The 13,530-nt window shown below is 37.7% G+C and overlaps 1 protein-coding gene across 6 annotated transcripts in view; it reads right to left on the bottom strand.

Moving 5' to 3' along the window:
* Positions 1-13,530, bottom strand: part of KCNIP4 (potassium voltage-gated channel interacting protein 4) — a 1,166,664-nt gene that overhangs the window by 1,924 nt on the left and 1,151,210 nt on the right. For all 6 annotated transcript variants that reach the window (XM_040486963.1, XM_040486971.1, XM_040486966.1 and 3 more), the window contains 3 exons: positions 4,195-4,302; positions 2,020-2,124; positions 1,348-1,410 (listed from right to left, as the gene is read on the bottom strand). In XM_040486963.1, the coding sequence (XP_040342897.1) occupies positions 1,348-1,410; positions 2,020-2,124; positions 4,195-4,302 (276 nt within the window). The remainder of the gene's footprint in view (positions 1-1,347; positions 1,411-2,019; positions 2,125-4,194; positions 4,303-13,530) is intronic.

The following is a 13,530-nucleotide window of genomic DNA, read 5'->3' as shown; positions in this document are numbered from 1 at the left end:
GGAGGTGGGGCTTGGGAGACGTGTTTGTAGTCCTTTCACCTCTCTTTCTGGGTCTCTTAGGGCTAAATCTGTATGGCCTTCAGGAGCCTTTAAAAATGAATGGTCTCATGGGGTGCTTGGGTGGTGCAGTTGTTTGAGCGTCTGACTCTTGATTTGGGATCTGGTCATGGCCTCACGGTTCCCCTGGTGGGATCAAGGCCCATGTTCGGCTTTGCTGTGGTGGTGTAGAGCCTGATTCTCTCTCTCCCTCTCTCTCTCTGCTCCTCTTCCTGCTCGCGTGCTCTCTCTCTCTCTCTCTCTCATAAACATTAAAAAAAAAAAAGTGAATGGTCTCTCGGTGCCAGAAAAGGGACTGTTGAGAGCAACCTTTGGACAGTGGCTGTGTGCAATTTAGCATATTCCCTAGAAACTGAAGAGCACAGATTTTGACATTATAGGGGCACTTGGAGATTGTATATGAATGGTACTCAGTGAGCTGTTTACAGTAATGATAAATAGCTGAACTTGTGCCGACTTCCCCTGCTAGTGATTGCATCAGCCAAGTAAGTAACTGCATCAGCGGACTGATAGCACCAAATTGATCCTTGCAAAGGCCGCCACATCGAAATGTGAGCTGAGAAACGAGCAGGCGCCAACAAAGGAAAAGTGTATCAACTTGAAAATAAAGAGAAAAGCTAAAGTATCAACAAACCTCATCCTCTCTGTATTTATTTAAAAATACACATTCTTAATTGTGGCTCTACCCATGCATCAAGTCAAATAACTTTAGGTAAGCTAAAACTAATCTCCCATCAGACAATGGAGAACCACTTGGATTTCTCCTCTGAATTTTCTGTGCTTTGTTTTTTTATGACTGAAGACCATTACTGGCACAGCCAAAGAGCCATTTCGGGTGCGCCTACGTTAAAGCAACGCGTTTCTCTCAGAAATCGGATGCAAACTGGGCCTGTGAAGTACACTTGGCTGTACTGGAATTATACATCTATGGAGATAATATGTTATATGCTAAGTTTAGGCAAAGAGCAATTCAAAGCTCACATATGTTTTACCCTCAGTAATGAATACTCTAAAGGATTTAAGGAATGAAAATGCAGTATACTTGTAATAGTTCTATCTTTAGGGCTTTCTGTGTGGCTCTCCTAAGGGTAGGCACTCTATAAATGTTAATTAATGAATTATAATTAAATTGACAATTGTTTTTAGGAGTGGTAGCTTCTCTTAGCTGCGTACGAATGGTAAGCTTAGGTTAAGTTTATACTGTGCTCAGTTCATGGTGGCTAGCTGACTTTACTTAGTCTGGCTGTTATGAAAGCAAAAGGGATAGTTTCTTTACTACTATGAACTTACTTTTTGGCAACTTTCGATGAACTCATCTATGGTAACGACTCCATCTTTGTTTTTGTCCATTTTCTGTTTGGAAGAAAAGAACAAGAAACTTTATTCCGACTTATCCCTTGTTACCCTGACACTTGAAGCGAGTGAAAAATCCACCCGCCTGTTTTATGGGGAGGATCTGCTTCATTCTTAGTGATAAGAATCATATGACCAACTGCTGTGAAGCTGTTCCCTTTTCAAAAGAATGTGGTGGAGATCTAGAATTGCTGCCTTACATAAAATCTGGCACTCTAGCTCTAACAGAGTTCAGGCAGTTTGCGGACACTTTCAGAGCCTTGGTTTTTTCATCTGTAAATTGAGGCTAATGAGGATTTATAACTTTAAGGATTCTTGTGAGAATAATTGAAAACAAACCCAGAAACAAACATGTGAAACATGGCAATTCCTTAGTGTTCTTTCCAGGATATAGTGACTGTTCAATAAGTGTAGTTATCAGTATTATAATGCATTCAAATCCAAAATTATTAAATTAGTATGATACTTCATGGTCTATTATTTTGTCCCTTTCAGTAAAAGTTTTTTTTTTTTTTTCCTTTGCATTCTTTTGAATCATCATGACACTTTGCAAGCTTTAGGAAATTTGCTCTTTTTTGCCCCCTCTCTGATTTCTACTTGCATTCCTACCTGGAAAAATGTTTCGACGTGTTGTCTGGGAGCATCTTCCTTGAGAACAGGATATGTGCATTTACCCATCATATCATATATTGCTTTCATTATATCAAGCATTTCCTGAAAAGTAAAAGGCACTCACATGAGACTGCATGCATTATATGAAGAAACCAGTCTGACATTATTCCTACTCAATTTCAAAAATTTTTTTATTATTCGTTAAGTTTTGGTTGTCCCAGAGGAAAACACAACAGTTTTGTGCCTTAAAAGCTGCAGGATCAGAATGTCAGAACTAATTTTGATATCGGTTTCAAAATGAAGTAAATTCCCACATATCTGAGATGATCAGGAAATGAATATTCTGGTTGTTTTCGGTTTTTGTTTTTTCTTAAAACTTTTTTTTTTTTCTTTTTTTTTTTGAGAAAGAGAGCGAGGGAGAAGCAAAAGGAGAGAGACTCTTAAGCAGGCTCTACCCCTAACATGGAGTCGGAGGCAGGGCTTGATCTCAGGACTGGGAGATCATGACCTGAGCTGAAATCAGGAGTCAGACGCTTAACTGACTGTACCACCCAGGCCCCAGGAATGTTCTGGTTTGAGATTTGGATTTCTATACACTTCACATAGACTGTTTTTTGTTTTATTGATTTGTTATATATCTTACATGTTGATTTATTGAGAATGAACTCCGTATCATGAACTCCATTTATTGAGAATGAACTCCATATCATGAGAATTATACTAAAACTAGCTGGTAAGTCTCAAAGCTTATGAGGATTTTCATTGTTTTTTTTCCTACTGTGGCTTGAAGTGAAGAAATTACACATGTAGGTTAGTCAAGAGATCATGACTGAGAAATCCTTTGAAATTTCATTAATTTTTTAATTCAAACAAAATCTAGTTTTTGACTTTCCATTGTCAGTATTAGTAAGAATAATATCTAATTACTCATTCAGATTTATTGTTTCACATTTATTGCCTTCATAATGAAATTCCCATATAAAAGTCTAGACTAGATTAAGCTGATAATACAGATGAGAGTATCCAATTCTATTATTAATGATAAAGGAGTTTATAGTTTATAAATCATAAACATTTTAAGATGTTTTGAGTTTAGATAAGTAGCAAGAAGTTTGTCTGACTTCAGAATTCATGAAATGTGTGAAATATAAGACTAGCATGTATATGTTAAACATAGAGATAGAAAGGGATTGAAGGGCCAAGAGGTAGCAAATATTCCTGAGGCATCTGAGTACCAACCTTACTTTATTACTGTACACAAGATATAAGAGGCAATAACTATTCAAGATATGCTCGATATACATAAATACTTAACATTTATGAGGTCTTACTTCCATTCTGGTCCCATGTATATTCTGCTCAAAAAACACAAAACCTATGGCCTTTGAACAGGCCAATGGTCACACTGTACCTGTGATCAGGTGTACTTGTCCCTATGTCTCTAGTTGAGCAAAGTCAGGTCATTGGCCCAGGGTACCTTTTGTTTAAGAGGCTTCATGCTCAAAACTCAACGGAGGGGAGGAAAGTGAGGCAGTGAGAAAGGATGTATGGATATTGAGCGCCCCCTCCAGGATTCAGTTGGTACTTCAACCCCATTTGGACCCCATCCTAAATTTGTTAATTTACCTCATTCCTTTCCCCTTGCTTCTCACTGTGTTTTAATTGCTTTAACAAACTGTTTGATATGAGCACCTTAATCTGGTCTGTGGGCCTTCTTTCTTGGATAGGCTGCCTGGAAGTTTAGGGGCCCCTTAATGCACCAGGTCCTGTTCTGCACGATACAGGTCATTGCACAGCCTATGTAATTTTAAAACTGTCTCCATATGGACCATATTATATTGGAGGGGGAAGGTCACAGGTCAAATATTTTAGCCTGGCTTGAATGTATTTTCTTCCTATCTGATTCCAACCACAGTCTTTATCCAATTTACAGTATTTATTTGAATGTCATTAGGAAACCGGGGTATAATTCTTAGGTGTTTTGTTTCCATCTTGAAGATGCACCAAAAACTAATCCTTTTCATTGCCCGTTTTTTACTAGAATATTTCACCACCACCACATAAAATATTTTAGATTTCCTGAAAAAGCTATTTTCAAATTAATAAATTCAATTGTTTAACATTTTGACGTTAAAAAAAAGCGGAGAGTGGTGTTGGTGAGGCATCCCTTACCTCTTTAGTGATGTAGCCATCTTTATTTATGTCATACAAATTAAATGCCCAGTTGAGTTTTTCTTGTACTGTCCCCCGGAGCAAAATGGAAAGACCCTTGATGAAATCCTAGAAAGAAAAGTATAATTTGATATGACATTTCTAAAAAAAAAAAAAATACAACACAAAGGGTGAGACAAGTGTCTCTTAAATGATGGAAGCAAGGGTTATAACCCTCGATTTTGAACAATTAGTTAGTAAGGTAATGTGTTCTTGGACGTCTGTTTCTCAGAGTTCTTTGTGGGCATAAGCCACTCCATACCTTTAACATTCTCATCTTTGAATTGGAAGCAGTGACTTAAATCAACTGTGGAATTGAAAATTGTATGAGGGCAGACACCCAAATGACAGGATGCACGCTCTAAGTTGTATTGTTTTGTTTTTTTTTTATTTTTTAATGTTTATTTATTTTTGAGAGAGAGACAGAGTATGAGCAGGGGAGGGGAAGAGAGAGAGGAAGACAGAATCCAAAGCAGGGTCCAGGCAGCCTCTGAGATGTCAGCACAGAGCCTGGCACGGGGCTCAAACTCCCGAACCATGAGATCATGACCTGAGCCAAAGTCGGAGGCTTACCTGACTGAGCCACCCAGGCGCCCCAGGTTGTATTTTTTTTTTTTTTACCACAATTGCACACAATTCTTCTACTGCAAAAAATCTAGTAACACTGTATCTTATTAAATACAAGCAGGAGCACATACATAGCACATTTCACATGACAAAGATCTGCTAACAAGAAATATGGTCTGTCTTAAAGATATGGGCCAACTTCCTTAGAAATCAAGTTATAACACACATGTGGGCAGTGGGTTACAGCATGGAGCTGGAAGCCAGATGACCTGAACTCAAATTCCAGTTATGTCACTTGAGAGCTTTGCGTCCTCTGACAATTTAATATCCTTTTGCATCAATTTTTATATATGGAGGATGGAGTATCCACTTCCTAAAGTTTTGGTGAGGATTATGAGAGTTAAGCTATTTAGAACAGTGTCTAGTAAGGGCATTGGTTGTGTTTGTCAACCAGTTGGAGCCCTTAACCAATATCACGGTGAGGCTAGTGTGACTGCATTGCAGACGAACCATGTTGACTTGATCAACTCCCTATATATTTGCTGTCATGTGAAGCAAAGCTAACATTGCAATGTGCTAATTCTGAGTTCACACAGATTTGATAATCCATTGTTAGGTAGGGACAAAAGAGCAGAAGGGACATGCAGAAGTGGCTTTCTGGGTGAATTTCCTTTTTTCTCTGCATTTCCATATTCCATCATTTTATAGCTGTTTTCTTGTCTCAGTTTCTTAATGATAATTTTAATTTCTTTACTTTTAAATGTAGGTAATGTTCACATAGTTCAAAACTTAAAAATATGTAAGATGTTTGATAAAAAAAAAATCTTTCTCCCATTCCTGGACCCAGCCACCCTTTTTCTTTCTCCATAAGCAGGTGGCATTAGTAGCTTCTTGAATTTACTTCCAAAGAGTTTTGTGCGGCATATTTGTTTATATATATTCCACCTCCCTTTACACAAATAGGCTGACAGGATATTCTGTACTTTTTTTTTCCACCTAACAATCTTAGAAATAATTCCAGTCTTTTTCACATTCATAGTATGTATGAATGTAACATAGTTTACTAGTCTCCCATTGAGTATTTAAAGATTTCCAGTTTTATTAAAAACAATGTTACAAAGAGTGACCTCATGTATACATAATTCATACTTGAACAAATATATCTGTAGAATAAATGCTTAGATGTGGAATTTTTGTTTAAAGGATTTAAACATTTGTAAATTTTAGAGTTACTTCCAAATTGCACTCAAATTACCCTCTCAAACTCTATGAATAAGAATATTTTTTATGTATAAGAATATTATAGTTTGCCAACACTATATGGCATCGAACTTTGATGGCTTTCAATTTTTTTAACGTTTATTTATTTTTGAGACAGAGAGAGACAGAGCATGAACGGGGGAGGGGCAGAGAGAGAGGGAGACACAGAATCGGAAACAGGCTCCAAGCTCTGAGCCATCAGCCCAGAGCCCGACGCGGGGCTCGAACTCACGGACCGTGAGATCGTGACCTGAGCTGCAGTCGGACGCTTAACCGACTGCGCCACCCAGGCGCCCCGATGATGGCTTTCAATTTTATAGAAAACTATTTCTCAGATTACTTACATTTGTATCCTATTATAAATAAATTTGAACATTTTTTTTCCAAATGTCTTGATTTATAGAAATTCTTGCTTCACATATTACTGAAATTATCCCTTATCTGGGATGTGTCTTCAAGTATTGTTTCCCAGGTTTGCTATTTCTTTTTATTTTTCTCATTTTGAATTTTGCAAAGCAGGAAACTTTTTATTTGTATATTCTAGAATCTGTCACTCTTTTAGGTCTTTGCTTTATGTCATATTGAAAGGCCTTCCCCATTTGAAGGTATAGAAAGATACTCCCATGCCTTTTTCTAAGTACTTCTAAAATTTACTTGTTTACATTTAAACCCTTATTCCACTTGGAATGTATCCAATATTTTTAGCTAGTCATCTGTTTTCACACTTATTATTTGTTACCCACTGATATGAGATGCAAGGGTTATCATATCCTTAAATCTTTTATGATTTGTTTGTATTTCTGAAATTACTATTTTATTTTATTAGTAAACTTGTTTATATATACACCTCTACTACATCAGTTCAATTATGAAAGCATTTTAGTAATTTTAACAGCTGTTAGGGCAATTTTCTCCTAATCAGTCTTCTTTTTCAGCTGTTTTCTTTATTTTTTGTTTGTTTGTCTTAATATTCCACAAGATCTTTTGAATAACCTGTTGGGGCATTTGTAGGGTTTGAGGTATATTTACAGATAAGCTTTGGCAGAATTGACATACAGCTGCATGTTGATGGGTCTTCCTAATTAAGACTATGAAAGACCTTTCTCTTGTCTCGGTCAGTTTTGTCACTGAACATTATCAGTGTTCTGCTACTGCTATAACAGATTACCACAACTCCAGCGACTCAAAATAATACATGTTTATTATCTTGCAGTTCTGGAGATCAGGAGTCTGAAATGGGTTTCACCGGCCTGGAACCAATATGGCGGAGCACATCTTGGGGATGTGGGGGGACAGTTTGTTCCCTGGCCTTTTTTAGCATCTAGAAGCCACCTGCATTGCTTCGCTTGTGGCCCCTTCCTCCATCTTCAGAGCACATCAGTCCAGTCTCTGCTCCTTTTGTCATACCTTTCCTTTCTTACCCTGATCTTCCTATTCCCTCTTAGAAGGGCCCTTGTGATTATATTAGACCCACTTAGATAATCCAGGATGATTTCCCCATCTCAAGAGCCTTCATCACACCTGCAAAGCTCCTTCCACCATGTAAGGTAACATATTTACAAGTTCCAGGAATTAGGGTGTAGACATTTTTCATGGACCATTATCTAGCACACTAAACTCTGATATGTTTTAGGCCTTTTTGTTTTTTCCAAATTGTTCTTTCATATTTCTTAGTCATAGTTATTTCTAGGTATTTTAATCCTTCTGTTGCTGTTATAAGTGAGGTATTTTATTCTAGTACATATTCTAAATTAGATTTGTTTGTACATATGACAGCTATTGATTTCTGTATAATAATTGTTTATGCTGCCAACCAACTTAGTGTTTCTATTGTATATGATAGTTTTTCAATTGATTCTCTTGGGTTTTTCATGGGTACAATCATATTAGCGGCAAATGGAATTAACTTTACCTCTTCTTTCTAATTTTTACATTTTTAATTACCTCCTTTTTTCTAACTGTATTGAACAATATATCTGGAATAATATTATATAACAACAGTAATAGCCATCCTTATTTTGTTACTCAATTTCATAAGACTATTTCTAGTGTTTTCTCCTTTAAGCATGTTACTGGCTTAGTCATGCCAAGGAGGTAGACAATTCCCATTTTATTAAAAAAAATTATCAAGAATAACCATTGACTTTCTTGCAAACCTGGAAAAGTTGATCTTCAACTTCCTATGGAATTGCAAAGGGCCCCAGGTAGCCAAAACAATGTGGAAAAGGATAAAGTTACAGAGCTCAAACTCCAATTTCAAAACTCACTACAAATCTACAGTACAGTGTAGCACTGGTGTAGCATATGTATATATATATATACATATACATATACGTATACATATATGTATATGTATACATATGTATATGTATATGTATATGTAGTGTCTTCAACAATTGATGCTGTGTGAACCAGCATACTGTACTCTATTTCACATCTTTATTCAGGGTACAAATTTAAAATGAGAAAATAAAAGAGAACTCAGGAGAAAGCCACAAAGAATTTCAATATTCAGCAGGCAGAGAGAAGAGAAGCTGTCAAGGGATCTGGAAAGTGAGCTAAATAAAACTGCTGAAGAAGTATGAGAGGTTAAGTGAAGAATGCATTTTCCTTGGAAAGGATGGTTAATCATGATACTAAGATGCTGCTGGCAATGAAAAGTGTTCACTGGATCAGCAGCATGGAGGTCACTAATGACCGATGGGAGAACTTTCTGTTGGAATAGAGGAAGCAAACAATGATGGAGATTGTGTGTAGAAAACTCACAACTCTTGGGTGGCTGTGACAATAGAGGGACAAGGGCTAGTATCAATGAACAGGAATATGGGATCACAGGACAGATTTTTGAAGGTGAGCATTTTGATTACTGGAGGGAAGTATTTATGAAGAGAAAATTCCTAAAGATGTGTGTGAGGGAGAGGGGGGAGCATGAGAAATGGACTGATCCTTCTGAGAAGAGGGGAGAGATCCAAGTGCAGGTAGAGGGTCCGAGCTCTGGAGGGAGGAGGTACATTTCTTCAGTTGACATGGAAGAAGGAGAACAGGCTGTGGATGCAGCAGCTGATAAGAGCAGGAAGATGGGTAGTGAGTCCCCACATGACAGCTTTAGTGGATGTCATCTGCTTGGGATTGAATGACATGGCAGAAAGGGTTGGATTTCCTCAGATTAGCTGTTTGAGGAAAGGAGGAGGCAGCCATGCTACTAGACAATAAGGTGACTCGTGCAAGCTACAAGAAGGTGGACCTCACTCAGGACACTTCCTTGCTATCTCCTGGAAAGTTGTAATTTATATAGACCTGTAATATACAACACACTATGGTTAAGAGGTAATGTGAAATACACAACTTGCAAGCTATAAGATTTGGCTTTTGGGATGGTACAAAATAGTCACTGCCAAGCATGAGAAGGTAGGCTTATCAGAGAGAGATTGCTGGACAGGTTTAAAAGGCCAGATGAGGTTGATGGTTGTCAATACAAATCTTACCTGTTGTTTCAAATCACAAAGTAATAGTTATATGCCCTTAGTTGAAAAGGGGGCTGGATACAAGGTCGTGGAAAACATGCTTAGAGCATTGTTCTTAAAACTTAGTTTGCTACAAAATCACCTGGAGGGCTTGCTAAAACACAGATTGCTGGGCCCCACCCTCTGTTTTTCCGATTTATTGGGGTGCAAGAATATATATTTCTTTAAAATTTTTTTAAAAATGTTTATATTCATTTTTGAGAGACAGAGAAAGACAGAGTGCTAGCAGGCGAGGGGCAGAGAGAGAGAGAGGGAGACACAGAATCTGAATCAGGCTTCAGGTTCCAGGCTGTCAGCACAGAGTCAGACGCGGGGCTCTAACCCATGAACCGTGAGATCATGACCTGAGCGGAAGTCGGACGCTTAACTGACTAAGCCACCCAAGCGCCCCAAGAATATATATTCCTAACAAACTCCAAGTGGTGCTGATCCTGCTGGTCCAGGAACCACACTTTGAGAACCACTGGCCTACAGAAATCGGTGGCATTGGCCCTATCACCAAACAGAGCAGACCAGAGCAACAGTGAAAGCACTTTTAAAGTCACATGTGGACTTCTGTTGTTTGTGTTCCTGGTAAGCCCCTAATTTCCATTTGGTGCTCCATCCAATTCCACATTAGTACTCTCCACCTCTGGCTCTAGTGATGGAGCTATGACCTGGGCAGAGTCAGAAGGCACAGATGATCCCTTTGGTCAAGGCAGTGGGATCTGTGGGTGGCATGCAAATGAACCCGGTCCACATCTGCTCGACATGAACAAGCCTGGAGCCAAGGAGCTGTTGGCATCTTCTTGTGATGACAAGAGAGCGCACCCTCAGTTGTAGCCAGCCCTATCTCTGGATTCTTTGTTTCTTTGAGCCCCAAAAGTCATCATATTGTTTTTGCTAGTGTGTGATTTTCTATTATTTGTCAACAAAAATATCCTGATTCATAGGCTGACACCTGATTTACATCTTCTTTTTAAGTACTGTGTATCCCCAAACTACTTACATTAAAAGATGGCTGTGGACCTTGAGCACTTTTCTACTATCTTGCAAGAGAATATCAATAAACAGTCATTTCAAACAGGAATGATTCCTTATTTGTGGAAAAGGAAAATGAGAAACTCAATGAGTCTTAATGTGGTTTTTGCTCCATGCTTTTCTGAATGGTAATTGAAATCTGCTGAGCAGGAGTCACAAGGCTTAAAAAAAAACAACTCTCAGAGTACTTTGCATAATTACCTTTCAAATGTGAAAAACGGTTGCATCTGTTCCCTAATGCACGAAAATGATTGATACTGAATTCTGTTTTCCATTCTTTTAGGATCAAAGCAAAAGAAGGAAGAAGGGCATAAAGATTTGACTTCATAATATCCCAGTCTTGTTCAGTAGTAAGCTTTTAGGTATCTATCCAGTTTTTGCTTAGTACATTAATTTTTTACTATGACAGGGACACTAGTCTTCCTCTGTTGGAGGAGGTCATCAAAGGATGCAAACACCAGTTGACCCACGAGCTGGCCTGGGCAATCCGAAGCTCTCACCCCTCCCCTGTCCTTGTGATAGATGGTCTGTCCACCATTTCTGGACAAGGAACCACTTCAAGTATGCAGCCTTGAGAAGGTGAGATCTTATTGAGACCATCTGGACTGTATATGTGACTGAATCCAATTAAGGTCTCCATAAAAATTGTTGAGATTCTGGTGGGCAGTACAGAGATTTACTTGTCTTGTGTTTGCCCAAGACAGGCCTCATAGGTAAGTTCCTTGCTTATCACACCTGCCACCTACCATTCTAGGGTGGCCTGCCTCTTTCCTCAGTCTCTCCTTGTTCTCTGAGTACAGGGGGCCAGTTTGGAATTTCACCAGAGTAACTACTGAGGTTGCAAACCAACATCCTGCCCCTCCTGCCTGGTGCCCAAAGAGCATCATGGCTTATGATCATGCATGTGGGGGTATTTGCAACAAACAGTCCTGTTTATAGTTGGGAAAACAACATTAAATGATGTACGACAGGTTTAAAATGTTAACTAGTCAGTGACAGATCCAATACGGAAAATCATACATGTCTTTGGTATATTTCCTATTTTATGCTTGCTTTTATATTTTCATGAAAATTTTAAAGGTTATTTATTTTCTATAGTATAACCTCTCTTGATTGGGGTTAAATTTCCATAGTAGTTGAGCTACTTTTTAAAATATTTAAAGGAACAAAATTTCAAGTATTACATAAAGTTTGTGTTTGTTTGGAGCTAATAAAAGGTATCAATATGTCTAAAAAATAACAAGTAAATTTTCCAAGATTTGTGGTCTGATTTTATCTCACAGAAGGGATAATACACTTACCTTGTTTGATATACAATATTGTGTATTTAGGTAATTTAATATTTTCAAAGGTGATGATAGACACATTCAATTAAGTTAGAAGAAAGTTCTTTGGTATGGCCTCATTAAAGGCCATTAACAAATTTTTAACCAAAAATAATAAATATAAATATATAACAAATGTATACATAAATATAATGCCTGATTTGTGTAACAAATTATAGAAAACTGTTCTGAAGAAAATTGTGATCACCACATAATTCTATCACCTATTCAAAATGAACATTTCCATTTTTTGATGCACCCCTCAGCAGATATGGTCATATAGTGTGTATATAATTCTGTATGCCTCACTTAAAATTACAAGGGTTTTCCCACATCACTGAAAATTCATTGTGACATCATTTAAATAGCTACATATTAGATGGAACCATATGAAATTGCTGATAATTTTTGTTTTATTTGTCAAGAATAATAATTTCATATGGTTTAATCTAATAATACTATCACAGTGGCTTTTGAACATTTTGGACCCCAAATCACAATAATTGTATTTTAAAAGTGTTTTTTTTTTTCAACTTTTATTTATTTTTTTGGGGACAGAGAGAGACAGAGCATGAATGGGGGAGGAGCAGAGAGAGAGGGAGACACAGAATTGGAAACAGGCTCCAGGCTCTGAGCCATCAGCCCAGAGCCTGACGCGGGGCTCGAACTCACGGACCGCGAGATCGTGACCTGGCTGAAGTCGGCCGCTTAACCGACTGCACCACCCAGGCGCCCCAATAATTGTATTTTAAATGGCAACCTAGTACACACACACACACACACACACACACACACACACCACACACACCAGAAAGTAATTATTTCCATATCTCTTCTATTAATTTTTTAAATGCTCATGTTATTAATCTCTAAATTAATTTTACCACCTACTAATGATTGCAATCTGGAGTTTGAAACACTGCTTTGTCATATGGATATATTATAATTTACTTACCCATACTTTCTATTGTTGGCTATGTAAATTAATTAATTTTTTCTCTATTATAAATGATGCTATGTAAGCATTGTTCTGTAACTATTTCCCATCATTCTGACGTATTTCCTTAGGAAAGGAGTAGAAGTCCTGGGTCCTGGGAACACTGAAATTCAATAGTAATAATGACTACAGTTTATTGATATGTACGGGATATTATGTTCGGAAATTTCTGTGCATTATTTCATGTCAGCCTCATGCAACCACAGGGAGTAGGTATTGTCTTTAAATTAGAGACAGAGACTCAGAGAAAACAAGTGACTGAGCCAAGGCATACAGCCAGTGAGCAGGGAGCTGAAAATCAAACCCAGAACTCTGACTCAATGCCCAGGCCTCATTTGGACTAGAACTGAAGCAACAGGCTGTGTTTATACAGAACAGTATGATATAAACATATGTCATATCTCTTGGTACTATATGATATAATTGTGGGGTGATGTGAAATAGTGACTCATACGGATTGCAATTCAATTGCTTACTAATAACATTTGTAGAACATTTGGAGGTGCCAGGAATTCATAATTCTTACTATAAAATTGCTGCATAAATGAATTAGAAAATAGCCTTAGCTTCTTTTATAAAACAAGTGTGTCAGGATACAAATACA

The sequence above is a fragment of the Herpailurus yagouaroundi genome, unplaced genomic scaffold (assembly GCF_014898765.1).
Source record: "Herpailurus yagouaroundi ecotype Mexico unplaced genomic scaffold, PumYag 28, whole genome shotgun sequence".
NCBI classification, from domain to species: Eukaryota; Metazoa; Chordata; class Mammalia; order Carnivora; family Felidae; genus Herpailurus; species Herpailurus yagouaroundi.
The sequence above is the reverse complement of the archived record's forward strand: the minus strand, read 5'-3'. Positions and strand labels throughout refer to the sequence as shown.